Here is a 20,235-nt window from a genome sequence, read left to right as displayed (position 1 = left end):
GTTGTTGAAATATGCAGCTAAAAACCATGATTAAAAAATAAGATTTTTTGTATATCAGTACAGTTTAAAAGGGCTAAATTGATAAAAGTTAGACACACAATTTTTTTGCTATGTCTGCTGTTGGCAACAATTCCGTGCCACCTTGGGGGTCAACAGGAGATCTTCAGTGAGCTGAAATCCAACAGTGGTGACTGGTAGCTAGTTGTGTTGGCATAAGCAAGTGGATGTAGAATGCATACACAATAGTCGAATCTAACCCAGGCTGTGGCTAAGCCAAGTCTCCGCAACATCCTTTCTCCCAGGAGTGCTAGCTCTGCAAGTTTCACAGAAGAGCTTCTGTGAAGTTTGGAAGGTAGGAGACGAGGTACTGTCTGAATTGAGGCAGTGAGGATGGATCGTGAGTCGTGCTTGGGTAGCTCAGTTGGAAGAGCACTTGCCCGCGAAGGTCCCAAGTTCGAGTCTCCGGCACACAGTTTCAAAGTCAAGCAATTTTTTGTTTATTTGGAAGTAAATGCTGCAGACCTATTACACACTGAAACCCTATACCACAGTGTGTCACTAGAGGAGCCACCACAAAATAGTGTAGCCTCCCACTGGAGGAGCAAAAACTAAATGGTGTAGTGTAGCCTAACTCTGCTTTATGAACACTTTGAAGATCAGCCACTTAGAATAATGTTGGGCCTAGAAAACTGGCAATTTGTGCCACTATTTCAAGCGTTACTGGCACATATGTAGTTGGTGTGTGTTCAAGAGTAATTAAAGAAACAAGCTTCAAGATGTAGTTTTTGTATTTACTTTAGTTCTTTCATAGCTTGCAAATTTTAAAATGATTATGACAAAGTATAATTAACCTTAAAAAGTGTGAGATGAGTTACTGAGCAATTTCTGCCTCTAGAGGATCCAAAATTTCTTGCTCACTCAACAAATGTGACATATTTGTAACAGATTTACAGCAGACTGTGAAACCTAAAAAGAACATGCACGAAATTCTGTCAATGCAATCACATTGGCTCAGCCATTAGTGACAGCAGCTGTTACATTCTGTAACGTTTCTTTCAAAATCATTCTAGAAATTGACAACAGAAGGCAGCACCTATCAAGGTTGGGAGACATCCAAACATTATTCTCATAAGAAATGATCCAGTTTTCAAGTGATGGATGGCTTGGGCACTGAGAAAATCATGATTCGAAAATACTTGAACACAGTCTCTTGAACACTTTGCTGTGGGCAGAGCACAACACAGGCTGCAACACTGCATTTGGAGCACCACACCCAAGTATATCTTGGGCCATATGGTCTCATGACACGCAAGCCATCAACCGTTCGAAAACTGGGCTGGTTTAGTATGAGAACACTGTATGGACATCTTGCTACCTGTCCCTCAATTACTACCTGACCCTTGCCAGGAACTGCCTTCTGTTGTCAGTTTACAGAATTACACTGTTAGAAGCAACAGCAAATGTAAGAGCTGCTGTTGTAACTCACTGAGCCATTGCGTGCTTGTTTTGTCGTATGATTTGTGTGTGTACTAGTTAGGTTTCCATGTTTTCTGTAATTCTGCTACAAATGTGTTGTGTCTGTTGAATGAGTACGAAACTTTGGAAACATTAGACAAACAACTGAATGATTCCTGAATTCAGGGAGAAACATCCAAGTGTGAACTGTCTGAAGAAATTGGTGAATGATCCTTCCAGCAAGGCACAACACTGGCTCAATAAATTGTTCCTATTGCAACTATCAGCAACAGGCTTATAGGATGATCCTTTCACAGCAAAATTACTGCAACTGAGGTGAAGGAGCAGCTAACAACGGTTTGCAAGATTTGTTTAAAAGAAGATGAAACAATATACTGGCAAAGAAACCTGGAAAGAAATAAGTTTATATTGCCCTCATTACAAATACTGCCATTATGTTTCAGACTTTCCCACACAAAAGCCAATCTTATTTGCAATTGCTTGAGAACTCATCTCACTTTTTTTTTTAAAGGACAGTTACACTTAATGTCTTCAACACACCTGCCAATCGTCAAAAACAAAAAAATCTGGAGATCCAGATTTAAAAATCAGGAGGTACAAATGACTGAAATCCGCAGCTCATTTTCAGTACGATCCTGAAACGGATGCGAATCTTTTCCTTTCGGCACCATAAAGCTATACGACGGCTATAAAAACACAACTGAAAAAAATTACAACTACTCAGAATGCTGTTTCCGTTCCCCTTATCTGCAGCATAGCCAAGTCAATTGGTATAGGTTGGAATGTTTTTTAGTTAATCATATACTGAACATTTTCTTGGTGCCTTTTTGGTTCCAAGTGTTGTGAAATTTTGCTTTCGCCACCACGATACACAAATGTCACATCGGCAAAAGAGTACAAAATGAAATACTCGACTTTTCCTACAATCAATAATGCATGGAAACTGTTCCAAACATTGCTTTAAGAAAACAGAGCTATATATATTTTGTCATAATAAAAAAAAAAAGCACTGAATCAAAACACTACGAATATCACGAATAGGATACACATGAAATAACGGCTTACACAAAGATACAGCCTTTCAGGTTTCATTTAACAAAATAACACAAATAACCATTCATTTATACTAATTATAAAACAATGATTAATAAGCAACTTCACTTAAGCACAATGACAACAGACAAACACAAGGCCAAACAGAGCACAATACTCAGCAATACAAGTAGGCCTATACATTCTACAAAATGTGTCGGAGAGAGGAAAAATAACAATCTTTATACACATTACACACACCTTGCTGATTTCTATAAACTTCTACAGGTATATCGATTAACAATGACTATGATCAAAGGATTTCAGACCATTGGTTAGGGAAAAAAACTGACAACAATTAGCTAAAATCAGTAGAGATAGTGGAATAATCAGGAAAGTGGAAAATCAGGAGCTTCACGCTTAAATCTGGAAAACTGGAAGTTGTGCATCATGATTGTATAATTTGTAGTCTATCACTGAACCAAAATGAAGATAAAGATTGAACTGTGGCATACGAATTTCAATGTGTACCTAAAATGCAGACATGTACCTCTAAACACGCAAAAAATATTAAATACCTAGATTTTTCTCAAGCTGATAATTAAAACTTTATGACTACCGCTCATAGAAGTTTCATGGTAAGTGTGAAGTATTTTAGAAAACTAAAGAAAAGAAAACTGTTTGAACATTATCTCCACATCAAGATCACTGGAGAGTGGTCAGCTGGAGTACAGGAGAAAAACAGAGCATCCATTTAGGAACCAATCCAGCATTCACATGAAGTTAGTTATGGAATCCATGGAAAAACTAAAGCAGGACGGTAGGATAACTCTTCCCAAACACACGTCTGTAGTATTATCAAATGAGCCTTTATCAATGAACATTCATCATGTAGATGCGAATAAACCAGACAGCAACACAGAAACAAAAGTAAACACCAAATGTCTGAAAACTGAAGTTTTCACAAAGCAACTGGTTCCATACAACAATATTAAACATTACAATATCTGCGTACACAAAGGGAGAAGCCGTTTCTGAAATTCTTCAATGTGAGGATCTCCACAATGGAAAAGATATGAAGAAGAAACCATCAGAGTCTAGGTAACAGTTCAGCTGTAAGAAGGAAACTGTTGGAGCAACCATCCCAGCTCTCACACAGTTTGATGTATGCTAATCAAGGAATATCTAAATCTGAATGGCCACTTAGGGCCTCAGCTTCATGCCTGTTGGATTCAACTCCAATGTCAAACACCACACCACATCACTCAGTGGTAAAGATGGACAGAGTCCAAATTAAACAATGACAGGAAAAGAAGCATATGCAAAAACAATGTTAGACATCAGCTGGACTGAAACACCAGAAATTTAGCAAAGAATATGAATTTGTGACGTACCCACTTTCATAAATTAATTTTTATATAGATTGCTTATTGCAGATGTCCATCAAGTTTTTCTGGAGACAACGAGTGATGTCTATCATCAACAGAAAAAACTCTTAAGCTTCTGCAGCCATTGTCAGTGACAGTAAAATCTGTGTGATATGGCCACATCATTCCCCACACCTACAAACTCAATGTTTTAAGCCTTCTGCTAGAAGGTAGAGGACACAAAAACAGAGTCTGTTTTTGTATAAGCAGGAGGAAAGAGGGAAACGATGACGTGTAATTGCGTACAAGATATTAATTTCAAAGTCTTGTCCGTTTGTTGTACCATCAAGTAGATAACATACAAAGTTTCTGATAAGCAAATACTCTTGACAGTAATGTTATGGTTGGAACAAATGGAAACTGGATATGATATATTCCTCTAAAGGCAGCTTTTGTAACACTTCTCTATGTGAGTGATGGTCTGAGAGACAAACAACACTCAAGTCAGTGTCTACCAGCAGTTCATTCACTCAACCTCTAATTTCTCATGAAACAAGCTCACAGGGGCTTCTGATCTGCAATTCCCATTTACTGAAGTAATTGTCATTATTTAAAGAACCTCTCTTAAGAAAGGATGTCTTCTAACTGACTTAATTCTAAAAAGAGAAGCAGCTCTCCTACAGTTGCCCAGGAATTTGGGCATGAGTAAACTAAAACCCACGTAGAAAATTTACCACTTCAGCAACTATTATATCCTGACCTTACACTATCTTTAGCATAATGCAACCGAAGGAAGTCTCAACAGGTGCTATCACAGTGTGTTCAATTCATTGTCAGGAACCTCAACACTTTTTGGAGTTCCTTATTATCTTACTTTCCACAGCCTTCAGGATCTTGTTAATCTTAATAACCGAATAGCTGTCCAAACAAGCAACCACGTCAAGGGCTACCTCTTTCAGCCCACACAAAGAGTACTCCCATCCTTTTCCAAAACCCTCACACACCAGTAAACCTTTTATTACCTGGTAGAGTTCTGAGTTTGGTATGAAAATGTTGGTGATGTTGTGCTCCCTGACTATGTACTTTTCAACTGAGAGCAAAACTTGTCCTGTAGTTCTAACTAACAGAATAATCTTCCTCTTACTAACTTTTCTACCATTTTTATGTTTACTAACAACAGTGAAGTCTGTCACACTGTTGCTACTTCTAAAATTACAGAAAGCTCTTTGAGAAATGATTGAACCTACTATTAACATTAAAAATAAAAGCAGTAAATTTTTTTCTCTTTCAAATGGTCTTCCTGTCAACTGTCAGTTATCACAACACTTCTCAGTAAGAGAACATTCTTCTCCAACTTCATGTGTTTTTTCATACACAGTTTTACATGATGCCTACTTATGTGTGCATATTGTGGTCAGCTGTGTGTTATGATTACTTGTGTCACAGATACACAGTTGGTCCTACAGTCTACAAGCATTGTATGTGACAACTTGTCAACTGAAGTGACTTGTGTTTTAATGGCAGTGTGCAGATATTCTTTACATCACAGATAAGCTACATTAACACTGATATTACACCCTATTCTCGTTTCCTCAGATCACTTGAACTTATTGCTAAGTAACTCGCAGTTTAGAATGGGGAGAAGCAACAGAGCAGAGTGTGTCGGACAGCTGCCACGGCACTGCTTTGCGGCCAGGTATAGTGGAGCCAGGGAGTGGTGTGGCAGCTGGCAGGTTCCTTTCACTTCAAGGACAGCAAATGTGCAAGCCAGCCAATCTTCAATATTCCTCAAACAATTTTAAAGAAACCATTATTTAAAATTATTTTTGCACTCTCATAGCATCATTCATCAGCTTCTTGATGCACAGCTTATTACTTCCTTAACCATCATAGTTATCGTGATAGTCCAAAATTGGTTAAACTACTGCAGGCAAGTCGAATAGTTGGCAATGAATAATAGAGGTCGTTACGAATTCACGTTTGGTGCACATTAGGTCATATGTTATTATGTACCAAATGTAATTAACACATTTTACTATTCTTTAAACTTGGGATGATATCTTTAACTCACTCCATTCTGGAAAAAATGGATTATATATAGCACACTCCATTCCACTTATGAATCCAGATGATAAAACGAGAATGAAATATTTACAACTCTCTTGTATCTCAAACTGTTTGAGATATCAAAACAAAGTTTTTGCAAATGACAGCGCACAAAGAAGAGAGTAGGTTGCCATATGGCTACTGTGCGTAACTTCCTTACCTAGTGCGATAAAATAACTAGAGATTTTTTTCAATAGGAAAACGTAATTTTTTAAGCATCACTGTCAGGTGGTGAAACGAAAATTGTTACAGGTTTCTAGGAACCAGAAGTAGTTGTCCAGATGTAGCTCTGACATTTACAATAGGACGCATAACCATAGTAAGAATTGTGGCGTCAAAGCCACACCATATGAGAGTGCCTTCAGAAGATGAGTTCGAAATACTGTAAATGATTTATGTAACATACAGAACTTTCCAAATGCAGTGGAAACACATTTGTCTAAAATGCCCAGAAATTTCTGATACAATGTTTTATAGTTATAAACATTTTCATTCAATTGTACAACAAGCAGATGCAAATCCTATCAGGAAACAGATTATAGTCAATGTTGGGGGATATGGGAAGGAAAGCGAAAGTGGTAGATTTCATTGTGCTAGTGTATTTTGCCTGATGCAAGATGGGGAGCTTAATATACTGAAAGACTCTACTACCAAAGAGATGAGTTGTAAAGCCTCTTTTCACTGGAAATTAGGCACATCCAATGTTGAGTCATTTTATTAAATATTAAAATCAATGTAGTTTAGATCCAGAGAAAGAATACTTCAACAAACATTTTTCAATACCATGCTGCTATCAAGCGTTCTGCTGATTCCACTTCCTCAACAGTAGAAAAAAAAACACAAGCACCAGCAACAGCACTGACTATGCTACATGCAGCATTGTTGGCATTGTCTGAATGCAGCCGGATTCACTTGAATGTTCTTGTCGGCACTCTCAAAAACAAATAAGTCAGCTTCACTCAGTGCCACTCTGCTGGTATAATCATGTGCACTAAGCAGAAATGGTTTGTTTCGCCAGCAATGCTTTGCACACCTCACTGCTCTGGTTCCACCACGACGCTCCACTATTACCACAGCATAACACATTCAGTAATTTTTTTTTTCTTTCCAAGTTGAGAGTTTTCCCTTGTGCAGTATTAATATTTTCAACTGGGATTAGTAAACAATGTGATAACATGCTGACAGATCGGTGACATATAATGTTGGAGTTATGAGCATCAAGAAATGACTATTGTATACGAAAATGCTAGCAAAACTAAAGTTGCCAAAGTAACAGGACCTCGACCATGGAAAATTTACAATTAGCATGGTGTTATTAATGCCTCAAAGCCTATTAAAAACTTGAAAATATACTTTCACAGTGGAACACAACAGGTTTTCACAGGGATGCAGAGCTATGACATAAGAGGGGAAAAAAAAAATGCACTCACACCCTTGGGCTGTGCAACAGATAAGCTGGTCACCACTGTCTTCATTTCTCTTTCCTTCTTTAATTGCTTCCTACTGGAAGACATTTGTGGGTTTTGACAGCTTGTTACAAAACTATCAACTCAGGCTGCACAACAGATCTATCTGTGTCTGCAAAACCGCCATCAAAAAAATAATAATTTGCAAAGCAGAACAGCAGTATTGTGATCTTCAATACACCTGATATCAATACTATACTTACAAGCATCTAATAAGCAGCAAACAATCGAAGCCACCACCCATATTAACTGAATGACCTACTGTTAAAAAACACTAATAACACTAAACCTGATCTCTCTCTCTCTCTCTCTCTCTCTCTCTCTCTCTCTCTCTCTCTCTCTCTCACACACACACACACACACACACACACACACACACACACACACACACACAGCAAAAGGTAATTACATATCATAAAGTGTCAAACCTAAAAGAACGTAGCAATAGCTCACATTGTTCACTGGACCCTTTTAATCATGCTAGTGAAGGTGGGCAAGACTGTAAGTAAATAATCATACTATGCAGCTTCAGTCAATATTATTACAGCAAAAAGAGGTTTCATCCAGCATATTCAAGCTGCTGAATATTAGTGTTTCAAAATTGTTTAATAAAGATCATGTTTATTACTATCTGCAGTTAGTTTCCATTATCTTACACTACGCCCAACACGATTTTCGATAAGAGATCCACAGTTTCGATATATGATCCACGGCTGACACAGTCAAGTTCTGAGACATATTTCTATACATAACCTTTATTTCATCATCATTTACAGTATTTAATGTGTCAGGTGTGTTTTAATTTTTGTAACTATCATAATTACAGTAATATCTTCATCATGAGAAACAAAGGAGAATGACACTAAAGCCCATGAGCTTTGGGATGGATAACACTCCAACAATGCGCACAATGGTGATTACTGAAACTTGTTCGAAGTTGACAGCAGTGTGAAAGTTCACTATATGAGACTTGGCCAACACTGACCAAATTTATGTGGTATTAAGCATATGATAGCAGGCATAGATAGCATATAACTGAGCCGGAATATTCCGACAGTACACTAATGGTTTAATGACAAACAGTGTCAACTTGTTTTTGCATATTCTAAAATTTGGAAGAAGTCTTGGCATCCTTTACAATGTATAGGTTCTCTCTTGGAATGACAGTTAGCCTAAATGTTCACTGTACACACATAGTGAAACTAGACCACACTCCCAATATGGATCAATATCGTAAAATTCCGATTACGGTGCGGAAATTTATACACATAATAAATACACTGTATCACATACGCTGATAGTACTCTGTGGAGAACCGTCATTATATGTGAATGATTTACGAACTCACCGTTGTGTTTCCTTGCCTTTACTGATGTCTCTGTTCCATCTTTTTGGCCACGGGATGCAGTCTTTTGTGGTGATGATTGTGCAGCCAAAATTCTTTCACGTGCTCTCTATGAAGCAAACATACGTAGCATGTATACAAAATTACGCCGATTCATTTATAACAATTAATTTTGTTATTTACCTTACCTTGTCATGAACTGTTTTTGCATGTCTCAATATTGCAATGACATCTCCTATCAACGTAATGCCCATTTCCTTTAGTATTTCTCTGTTCAAATCCAACAGCATATTCCTCTGTATGCGATTATCATTGAACGTAATAGCATAATCTGCAGCTATTGCTGCAGGAATTCCTGCTTCCCGGAAGAACTTAACCCAACCTTCTATAGGAAGAAAACATTTCTCAGTTACAATTCACTAATTACAATCAATGAAAGACATTTAAAGTGGGAGTGGCACGACAAAAAATCGAAGGTTTGCTGGAATAAATGTTAGTTAATTTATAGTGAGAGCGTAGTTCCCATGAGTGATGTTAAAATTATACTTTTTAGTTCACAAGTAAGTATATGTCAAAATATATTGATGTTCACTGCAGAATTGTTTACTAAACAAACAACTACAGGAATCGTAAATCAAGGGTTAGGGCGTATAATACAGTCAGGCTCTCATCAACTGCATTGAGCTAATAACGTCTTGAGAATTGAAAACACTGTTTTTCTTGGTGAATAAATATTTAATTTTCGTCGTACTCACCAGTACCCCTTTCAGCCATGTTGAAACTAGGATTACGATAGTCTGTGTTTTGTTTGTTGTCTACACAAGTCAATTCCGTTCAAAACAGTCATATAGTTCGCATATTAAGCTTCCTGTAGCCAAGCTTCTTCCGTTATGCATTTCTTAACATTCATGAATAGAATCGAACATTTCACTTTTCATGCACTGTATCTTCAACTGGTGCTGTTGGTCATCGTTTCCGGTTCCCCCACTACTTATCCCCACTCACTCTCAACTCTAGCTGAGCGAGAGAAGAACTGCTAGGAGCCCTGTAGGAGGGTTTGAACGGTGACCGAGGACGCCCTGCCTCGATATTCTTGCCGTGGAAGGGACTTTCCGCAACGATGACCGAACACGCAGTGAATAATATAGACCAGTACGGGGATGGATACATGGAACAAGAAGAAGAATGGGAGCGAGAAGGACTTCTCGATCCAGCATGGGAAAAACAGCAGAAAAAGGTATGTAACTTCAGTCTATTTTTTTCCCAGAGACCGCGCCTTTCCCAGCCGATAACATGAAGCACGTAGTGCGCCAACGATATTCAAAAATTTGTTTGGTGGTCGTTCCGTAATGCAAAAATGATGTTAATATGTAAAGGTGATCGCATTCAGATAATCGGCGAGAAAGTAATTTTAAATCTGTGCGATGTATCCAGAGCGCATAGAAACAGCAGTAAATTGATTTCTGCCAAAATTACCGTCTCAACGATACAAACATACCGGTAGGATTTTGTTGAGATAAGTTTTCGCACAAGATCGAAACTTCGCCGATCGGCTATTCGATGATAGATTTCTTTGAAAGATTTTCCTGTGACAATATATATGTAAATTAATATCAGGTCTTCGAAGGAGGCCGGTTTTGAATTGTAACTAAAGTCACTTCTCAAATCATGTTAAAAGGTTACTAGCACAAAGTGTCCGAAATTTGTTTTTGCGTGTATGCAAGCACGAATAATTTAGTCTTGAAATTGTTCATTACTGATAAATACTCTATCTGATGTCACATTAAATCGGAGAGCACTGGTTAGTCAACTGTACTGACTCGCCTGTTGCTTAAAGTCTGTCCCTTTTTTTTCTTTTCATTTTCAACGGATAATTAAATCATATATGCATGTATGAATGTGGTGGTATTGCTCGTTGCTCGATTGCATAGTGTGTAAAAATTCAGAGCGGACTGCTCTGAATAAACAACGCGACATCACACAGTGAGAAGACAACACATCCAATACGAACCAAGGACTTTTTCATCACACACTCGTGTTTTCAACCATACGATTCTGGCAAATAGTTATTCATTCCTTTCTGTTTCAAGACTCGTTGAATTAGCTTACTTCCTTGGAAATAATTACCGATCGTTGTCAATGTTTACAATCACCACTCCCACGCAATCGTGGTTGATCACCTATAAATCTCTACATTCTGATCCACATTTAACGTTCCTCACAGTCTTTTTGGTATTTCAGATGGTGTGTGTGTGTGTGTGTGTGTGTGTGTGTGTGTGTGTGTGTGTGTACATGCGTGAGAACTTCGCAACAAGTACTAGCCATATATTTTAATGCTGAATCGTGAAATTCGTATTTTGGGATGGAATTCGTGACAGGTTATCAATAATAAATGTTATCTTTAGTGATTTTTCCCGAAAATTTAATTAATTGGTAATGATTTTTAAGCCTGTTTCTACGCATTTTGTGCTGATATGTGATACATCAAAATATTATACACAGTGAACTACTTTATAAGTAAGTATTATTTCTGATTAAAAACATATGATTCACTTGATAATCTTAAGAATACCCGTGATTTGTGTAACGTTTAACACCCGAATTTGCGTAAAAGTACCACAAAAATTTAAATCTGCTCTGATGTGTCTTCAGGAAATTTGATAGGTTCTTTAAATACCAAGACAGCCTTCAGTTTATATTACTCCCAAAATTTTTTTGTTACTGGGAGGTTATCAAAGTCTATAACAGATTGATAAGTGAAGGGATGAGCATCATCGTTAATAAAGTTGGAAACCAAATTCGAAGTTATGTCGGGTGAGGCTTGCCAGTTCAGGAAGAGGGGGTGTATATGATTTTGAGGTTGATATGAATATCAGTTTTTGGACATCAGTTTACCCGTCATGGAACGATCTGGTTTGGTTTACACAAGCCCATAATGCTGTTTGGCACGTTCAACAGAGATCACTTTTAGGTTCACGATACTTTGTAATATTCTTGTAGTTTACAAGTTTCTTCTTGGGAGTCACGTTTTTTTTTTTTCTTCTCAGGTATCAGCCCTTTTCGTTGGTAAGCTTTTTATTTATTTATTTAATTTTTTTTCCGCAGTATACCAACGATAGTGTAGTACATGAGCTAAACATTTATTATTCACATAATGTCATCAAATATTTTGAAGTTTAATCCCAGCGTCAATTGCATCACTGTTTCTTTATTTCTTTATTGTGGCAATTTTGTCATTGTTATTAAATTACAACATTATGCAAGTATCTAATTTTATTATTTCCGTCATGCTAAATACCTTCTTGAAGCAAAGTACACTCAGTGTCCGTTCTGACGGGCACCAGCTATTCATATAGCGATATACGGAAGTTTGGGTTGTTTATTCTGCGTTCCTTTAAATCACTGCTCCATCTTTAATGTGTAGTACTTCAATTAATTTCGTTGGGAATGTACTGAGGAACTGAAAGCTACCATACTGCTGAAGGCAACGTCCTAGAGACAGATTCATTGTTTCCCCGATGAACAGTTTGCGTAATCTAATAGACGAAACACAGAGGTTTTAGGTCGTTTTACCGTTATGTAATGACGGGTCATTGGATCTCACTTAGATACTGTAAATTTTGAATGTATAGATTGCGTGGTATACTACAGAGTTTACGCCGAGCTGAAAAAAAAAAAAAAAGTATGGAGATCATAGACCCGTCAATTTCGTTGCACGGCTATGATTGACGCTGTTCGAATGCGATGAAAGTAAATACCATTCGTTTGAATTTCTACATTTGAAAATTAAGCATTGCGCATGCAGTATAGCATTGACATCTTCGTTCGAGGTGAATGTAAATAACGAAGAAAATGTGCTTACATTTTGGAAGAAACTAGTCACCGTGTCAGCAGGCCAAACACCGCTGTTCGTAAGTAGGCGTGTCCATTCCTTCTGCCGTTATGAAGAATCGACCAGACCAACTGACGGTAGGGACAGCTGCAGTTGAACATGAGATCCGCACCACGAAAATCTCACATCACATAAATCTGATATCTGATCTACATCTGTGCGAAAATGATCTTTATGTATTCTGTAGTTAGAATTGAACGTAAAATAGCATTTTGATCGTGCCTCTAACGGCAAATAGTGCACCGAAAACCAAATTCAGCATTAAGTATATGAATGTACGAGAGTCGGAACAGTAAGTTTATATGGTGTTGGTTTGTCTCCCTATACTCCCTCCTCCATCCCCTGATCCACTAATAACGATCTACTACTTGACTTCGCGTTGAATACAGGAAATTATCGTAACTGAGGATCGTCAGAAAATACAGGGTGATTCAGCAGTCCGTACCACTGTCGTTTTATGCAACCCAAAATGTTACAGGTGGCCCTCATAACCCACGTGCGGGATTTTCAGATTCTTGCGGTCGCTACGCGCAAACAATTACTTCTCTAGGAAAAAAATGAATAGAACCTCTTCGTAGGAAATTTAATGTAGTTAAATTTGTGCAGGAATACGTTGTCACCAGAGATCGCAGGGCACCCTATTCTAAAACTGTACAAATATTCACAGTTACATGAATTATTTCCCAGTTTTGATCGTTTTTTGCTGACATTGACTGACTTCATTACACCGCCAGATTAGTCGAGCACTTATAAATCATAAAATTGATGTTTGTGTGAATTTTAATAACGTTAAATAATTGCATCGTTGTATTCGTCAGGCCTTCTGACAACGAAACTATTGTGCTTGTAAGGGTTAAGTTTGGATCGAATTGTCGACGTAACTAGTTTTGGCGTAAGGTTTACAAAATTCGTATATCGTTCATTAACCTCACGGATGCGTTTAAATTAATGATGTGAATGACGTACCCGACTATGCAGAGGGTCTAATTGCCCAATGAATAGACCAAAAACAATTTAAGGGAATAGTTCGTGCAGTTGGAAATTTTTGTACAGTGGTAGGAATTAGTGCCACAAACAATAATACCAGGCGCCACGAACAACACACCAGAAATCGTGACTGGTGAGCGATGAGTGTGGAGTGGAGCAGCGTTTGGAGGTTCCTTTTGTATGTCTTTCTTGAATAACTCGAACGCAGTGGCCTCCAACAAAAACGTATTTCAGTAAAAAATCTGAAGATACAAAATTTCCCACAAAAAGGCCCTGCTCAGTTTTCCTGCAGGACCAACAGTTTGTGCACAGCGAGTGAAAGAATATGAACATCTTGCGCATGGTTTATGAAAGCCATGTCCATATTGCGGGTTGCGTAAGACGTCTGCGGTAGGGCAGCTGACTCATCCTATATACATCGCAAGGCACTGTACATAGCGTGACGGAGGGTACAACGGTGCCAGAACAGTGAAGCTGAGTCTCTTATCGCATACAGATTCTCCAAATTTCCAAGAGCGTTCAGCGAGAATTGCGTCGCCTGTCTTATAAGGATTCCCAGTTTTAAGTTCTTCGAGCATTTTTATTACGCTTTTTTACGGGCTACGCCTATCTGTTAGATCTTAGCAGCAATTATCTCAATTCTTTCTATGTCTGTTGCTTTGCTTACCTGATAAGGACTGGAACAGTATTCTAGAAGTGCTCCCACTAGCGTCTTCTACGCTCGCTCCTAGAATCCTTCTAACAAATCGAAGTCTTCCCCTCCTCGTCTAAAACTGATTTTAAATATTTCCCCATTCCTAACCGCTTCGTAATATTAACCCTAAATATACTTACTTAGGCCTGTACGATTCCACATGCTTAAGATGTCCACCACTAATCGTATAATGGGCTGCAATCAGGTTCCATCCCCTTTGTTATTAGTAGTAGCTTGAATATATCCATGTTTTAAAAGAACTGTCATTTAATACACCATTTGACAGTTTCGCACAACTCTTTCGTGTTCTGTTCTCGACAGTTTCGTCAGAGAAGTATCTTCTGCGATGCTGATCCTATGTGATAAGTCATTAACGAATATTGAGAACATTAGCGGTTCTGATACGCTTCCTTGGGACGCACATATGGTTAGTATCGTTTCTGTATAACTTTTCGCCATCCATTATAGCGTACTGGGTTGTATTAGTCAAATATTCTTCGGACCGATCGCGTATTGGCGATGATAATCCGTACGATCATGTTTAGCAGTTGGTTGCTTGTGGAAGGAGACCAGACAGCGTGGTCATCGGTCTCATCGGATTAGGGAAGGATGGGGAAGGAAGTCGGCCGTGCCCTTTCAGAGGAACCATCCCGGCATTTGCGTGGAGTGATTTAGGGAAATCACGGAAAACCTAAATCAGGATGGCCGGACGCGGGATTGAACCGTCGTCCTCCCGAATGCGAGTCCAGTGTCTAACCACTGCGCCACCTCGCTCGCTGTTTAGCAGTCCTCAACGTGGTACAATGTCGAACGCTTTTGGAAACCTAGCAACACGAATCCTCTTGTACACCTGGCTCTTATTGTTTTGCAGGGTTTCGGGTATGGATAAAGGAAGCGATATTGCACACGAGCGGTTTCTCCTGAATCTTTGCTGATTGTTTGAGAAAAAAACAATCGCTACGTGCAAATAGTTACTCCTCTAGAAAAAATGAATAGAACCTCTTCGTAGGAAATTTAATGTAGTTAAAACTCAGTTTTAATCTGCCAGGAAGTTTCATATCAACGCACACCCTGCTGCAGAGTAAAAAATTCATTGTGGAACATCCTTCCAGGCTGTGGCTAAGCCAGGTCTCCGCAATATAATTTCTTCCAGGAGTGCTAGTCCTGCAAGTTCCGTAGCAGAACTTACGTGGAGTTTGAAAAGTAAGAGATAAGGTACTGGCGGAAGTTAATATGTGACGACAGTTGGCAGTCGTGCTTGGGTAGCGCAGTCACTAGAGCAGATGTCCGCGAAAGGTGAAGGTCCCGAGTTCGAGTCTCTGTCCGGCACACAGTTTTAATCGGCCAGTAAGTTTCACATCGGCGCGCACCCCGCTGCGTAGTGAAAAATTAATGGTAGAGCTTGCAATACGCTCGAGGATCCTGTAACACACGGACATGAGCGATATTGGTACGACGTTCTGTGCACCTGATATTTTATCCTACTTGTAAACAGGATAAACTGTGCTTTGTTATTCCAGTGACATGGAACAATACGCAGGACGACGTACAGTATTTTTTTTGTTGGTGTGGTACTGGAAAATATCTCTTGAGATGGATAAATTCAAGGTAACTGACTTAAAAAGGAATATAGGTAAACCTCTGGAGCAGTCACAGCGGATAATGTTACGGATGAACGGATAATGTTACGAACATAAATGTAATGCAGCGAACATGTACAATCGGTGGTAGCGAAGGTGAACACGGGATTAAGATTTTTTGTGAAATAGAGGAAATAAATTAAAACGTCGTGCTTGATGCAGAAGTTTTACTGCACGAACAGCGAAATCGTAGTAGCCAATATACTTCAATAACTATATGAAATATTGGAAATAAAGTTTTTTGTCGTTAGATAGGAAACTTGAAAGTGAAACCGTGTCCCTGCATAGCCGCTTAATAATATAGATTCCGTTGAGATACGTATTTAAAAAAAAAAAAAATGGTTCAAATGGCTCTGAGCACTATGGGACTTAACATCTGAGGTCATCAGTCCCCTAGAACTTAGAACTACTTAAACCTAACTAACCTAAGGACATCACACACATCCATGCCCGAGGTAGGATTCGAACCTGCGACCGTATCTGTCGCGCGGTTCTAGACTGAAGTGCCTAGAACCGCTCGGTCACACGTATTTTAAATTGTCTTTTATTTAGAGATACTAATCGATTAGAGGTTCAAATCTCATATATCTTTGTTGCTATATCAAATTCAGCTGTTACGGAAAAGGAACAATTGTTAGTAGAACACTTAACTCACCTTTTCTCTGATCATCGCCACGGAACGTACTAGCCTTGCAATCGCTCCTGTTTTGTGATTGATTAATAAGAGGTGAGCTTTCGTTTACAATTACGTTGTTCATAGTTCGTCTTTAAGTAGTTTAGCATTTTAATTTATTAGTGTTGCAGTAGCTTTATTCGCATGTCGAAAATAGCGTACGTTATCGCAGCTAACTTATTCAAAATAAAAGGGTGTTTGTTAAATTTGTAGGGCCAGGGGCATTTATTTGCGGGACGGAAAAATGTATTGCAGAATTCAAAGACGCGTCACTAGGGTAGTAAACGGTCGGCGTTATTCGAATGAAGTTGTTAATTAATTGCCCAGAGATTTTAAATGGCCATCTTTGTGGTAAGCAGGCCTACTGTTTCGTAAAATTTGAGAACCTTTATTACAGGCAGATGTGCAATGATCCAAGAGCATATTTTAGGTTGGAAAATTTCTGAATGAAATAAAGCTTGCCTTTATTGCTTTTCACTATGTTTTGCATGTTGCCGTTTTTCCTTTTTACTCTGATGTATGCCGAACTTTCTAGATCAGCCACTCCCTTCTAAAGCTTTTTTTTTATAATGACTGCAGTGATTTTTATTCCCTAGATATCAGTTTCTACTATCATCGAAATGTATGCTTCAGTCAAACTGGCCAACATTAGTGTTCCAAGCCAGTCATCATTGATATCAAATTTAATGTTTCTAAATTTACGAGCAATTGCCTTGATTTTGTTCACATAATCCCTGACTCTTTCAAGCGACTTCAGTGTAGTGGTAATAATATCCGTCAATGGTGGCACTCGTTTAAGGGGAGGTTGACTATCTTTGGCCCGAAAAAAAGCATGTTCTTTGAGAATTTTTTTCTGTGTTATAGATATCAATATCAAATTTGGTCAAAATGTTTATTGATATTTCCTCTACAAACTGGAATTTTTTCGACCGGAAATGTCGAAGAGCAAAGGCGGAAGTGCCGTCGGAACGAAACAAAATTTCGATGTAGACCTCCACGTGCGGTATGTCACAGGTCAGCCAGCTCGTGTGAAATCGAAATTGAGTTGACGAAGTATATAATATTCTTTAGGAGTTGTACCTCGCTTAAATTATTTGGACCATAGGAAACAAAATGGCGGCCATTTGAAAAAATAGGGTTTTTCATGGATTTTTCGACTTTGTCGGCCAAGTAAAAATATTTACAGTTGATGGAGAGGAATAAAAGTGGTACTACTCCTACACAATTTAGTTAGTTTCGTCGTAACCAAAGAATCATGCCAATCGGTTCAGTAAATTTGAAGTTACCATACCGCGCGATAAAAAAAAGTCATTTCGAGAAAAACGCGTCTGAAGTTTTGACTACATATAAATGCAATATTATGCAACTTACTTTCAATCTGCTGTTCCGGGTCCATGAACTAGTCCTTCCTCCTCCTCATAGAGGGCGTTCTGCTCGATCTGGGCCATCCTGCGCTGCTCCAGAGCCGCTCGTACGGCCGGTGACAAGCGGTTTTCGGCCGCTTGAATCCGGTGGTCGTCTGAATGCTTGGCGAGCTGCGTCGAATAGAGTTCCAAGGTGACGTCCATCGTTGTCATGGTCTTCAGAATTGCGGAATACCCTTCGTTGAAACTGCTCTCTGCCAGGAAAGTCGCAATCTCCACGGTCTTCGCACCAGAGTGCAAATGCTTGGGGGCTAACTTCCAAACACACGCGTTCAAACTTTCATCTGAATTTTGTGTGTTTCCTCCCAAGCGCTGGTTCAGGCAGGTGCATTTTTTTTGTTCAACCGCGAATAACAAACATTTCCGTTCCGTATTCGGAAACACCGTTTCAGGGGTGGATTCTAAACACTTTTATGGATCCAAAAATGCAATTTAAAAAAAATAGATTTTTTGAACCAAAAGATAGTAAACCTCCCCTTAACCACTGTCATAAAAGCTTGATCTAGTTTTTACCAGACCTTGTTAGTTTTTGGTACATCTTGTATGTACATGTAATTGATTGGACGTAATAATAAAATTAGCTTCGATTTTGCCTCGACTACTTTGGATTAGTATTGATACCGCACATACAGTGCCAGAGTTTTTCGTGTTCTAAATAGACTTGTAATTAGACCTTCCAACTCGCATAGGTATAATGTTCGGTGAGTTTCTCGATGTAGTCTTGAATTCTATTGTAACTTCACAATTTTTTTGTGTGAAATACGGGAAAAAATACGAAGTAACATCCCACGTACTCGGTAGCTGAAGCCACTTAGTTCACTGCAGCTCAAAAGGACATGCCGGATCTTTGGGCTTTTCACTGAGTTTTAACCACTTTGTTAAATTGGTAACTTCAAAATGCTTCGTGAGCTCTCCTATCATGAAGAGAATTTTATGCGGTTATTTGTAATTATTTGTAATAAAGGAAAAGCGTTATTTAATTCTTAAACGCAAAGACAGAAAAATGTTATACATAACATACAATGTGAACTCGAAGTCAGTGAATATTTTTATACGAATAGTCTGTAATCTTACGAGATGGCGATGGCATGTATTAATATCTAAAACGAATTGGCTACTGACGATGCTGTTGTGAACGCTAAAGAATAGTCGTTGGGCGGTCGCAGGGACATTCAGAACTACTCGGAAAAATTTCCACTTGGAGTTATGAATGGTAGCTGTCTTTAAAAACAAGATAATGCCTGTAACGAAGAAAACCCTATGTCAAGATAAATGGTGAACGTATTGCGCACGCCACGTTATTTAAGTCTTTAAAGCCATACTAAGAAGCTATATGAAATGGAACGATTACATGAAATCGGGATTAGAGAATGTAAACGGAAGACTCGGATTTCTTTGAAGGATGCAGGAAAAATTACCTATATCGGTCGAATAGCTCGAAGAATTCTCGAGAACTGTTCCAGCGTTAGAGTCCTTATCAATTAGGCATGACGACGGAAATCGAACGAAGTCGGAGATTTTTTTCCACGTCTCTGGGATGGAGAGCGTGAGGATGTTGCTGGCGCGATGTATCCGCTTTTCAGCCATGGAGGTTGGAATGTTTTTCTGTTTTGGCACAATTTATTTACTCATTCGGGTTCTCATATTCTTTTTGGGTTTCATTCAATTTCTAGTGGCATATATGACTTGGTTGAAGTTTCTATTATTTCCGTTTTCTTTTTGGTGGAAATAGTCGCCCTGGCATTTGCCTTACAGCTGCAGTAAAACCACCTGCGCTGCTACGGTGCTAAAATGTCGGCATTGCCCATAAGAAAGTGTAATAGAGACGCTCGGCGACCTTTAATGGGAAACTGGAGGAAATGTAAAGCTGCGAGGCAAAGTTTGAGAACCGGTATTCTACGTACGCTTTGCAGCAGTTCTAAAGTATCGACACGTTCGTGTGTTCGTGGGAATTAGATGAATGAAATTAGATCGCATATGAAGACATATACAGACTAATTTTTCCTGACTTCATACAAGAATGAATAGGGCAAGGAATCGCCAACTTAATGGTATGATGTACCCTTTTTATTGTATTGCCTTTCAGGACCTGCCTATGTAGCCCTCTCATAACGGGATGTCAATTATGACGAT

At 38.8% G+C, this 20,235-nt stretch overlaps 2 protein-coding genes across 4 annotated transcripts in view; one reads left to right on the top strand and one right to left on the bottom strand.

Moving 5' to 3' along the window:
* Positions 1-9,770, bottom strand: part of LOC126424741 (uncharacterized protein C19orf47 homolog) — a 42,172-nt gene extending 32,402 nt beyond the window's left edge. The window contains exons 1-3 of one of the 2 annotated variants that reach the window (XM_050087461.1): positions 9,548-9,770; positions 8,981-9,177; positions 8,796-8,901 (exon numbers count right to left, since the gene is read on the bottom strand). In XM_050087461.1, the coding sequence (XP_049943418.1) occupies positions 8,796-8,901; positions 8,981-9,177; positions 9,548-9,566 (322 nt within the window). In that variant the 5' untranslated portion in view covers positions 9,567-9,770. The remainder of the gene's footprint in view (positions 1-8,795; positions 8,902-8,980; positions 9,178-9,547) is intronic. The other variant, XM_050087460.1, reaches the window with a different exon arrangement.
* Positions 9,771-9,797: 27 nt separating this feature from the next.
* Positions 9,798-20,235, top strand: part of LOC126424740 (alpha-actinin, sarcomeric) — a 517,273-nt gene continuing 506,835 nt past the window's right edge. Inside the window, exon 1 of one of the 2 annotated variants that reach the window (XM_050087459.1) lies at positions 9,798-10,029. In XM_050087459.1, the coding sequence (XP_049943416.1) occupies positions 9,913-10,029 (117 nt within the window). In that variant the 5' untranslated portion in view covers positions 9,798-9,912. The remainder of the gene's footprint in view (positions 10,030-20,235) is intronic. The other variant, XM_050087458.1, reaches the window with a different exon arrangement.

This window comes from Schistocerca serialis, chromosome 10, assembly GCF_023864345.2.
Source record: "Schistocerca serialis cubense isolate TAMUIC-IGC-003099 chromosome 10, iqSchSeri2.2, whole genome shotgun sequence".
Lineage (NCBI taxonomy): Eukaryota > Metazoa > Arthropoda > Insecta > Orthoptera > Acrididae > Schistocerca > Schistocerca serialis.
Note: the sequence above shows the minus strand (reverse complement) of the source record. Positions and strands in the feature narration are given on the sequence as shown.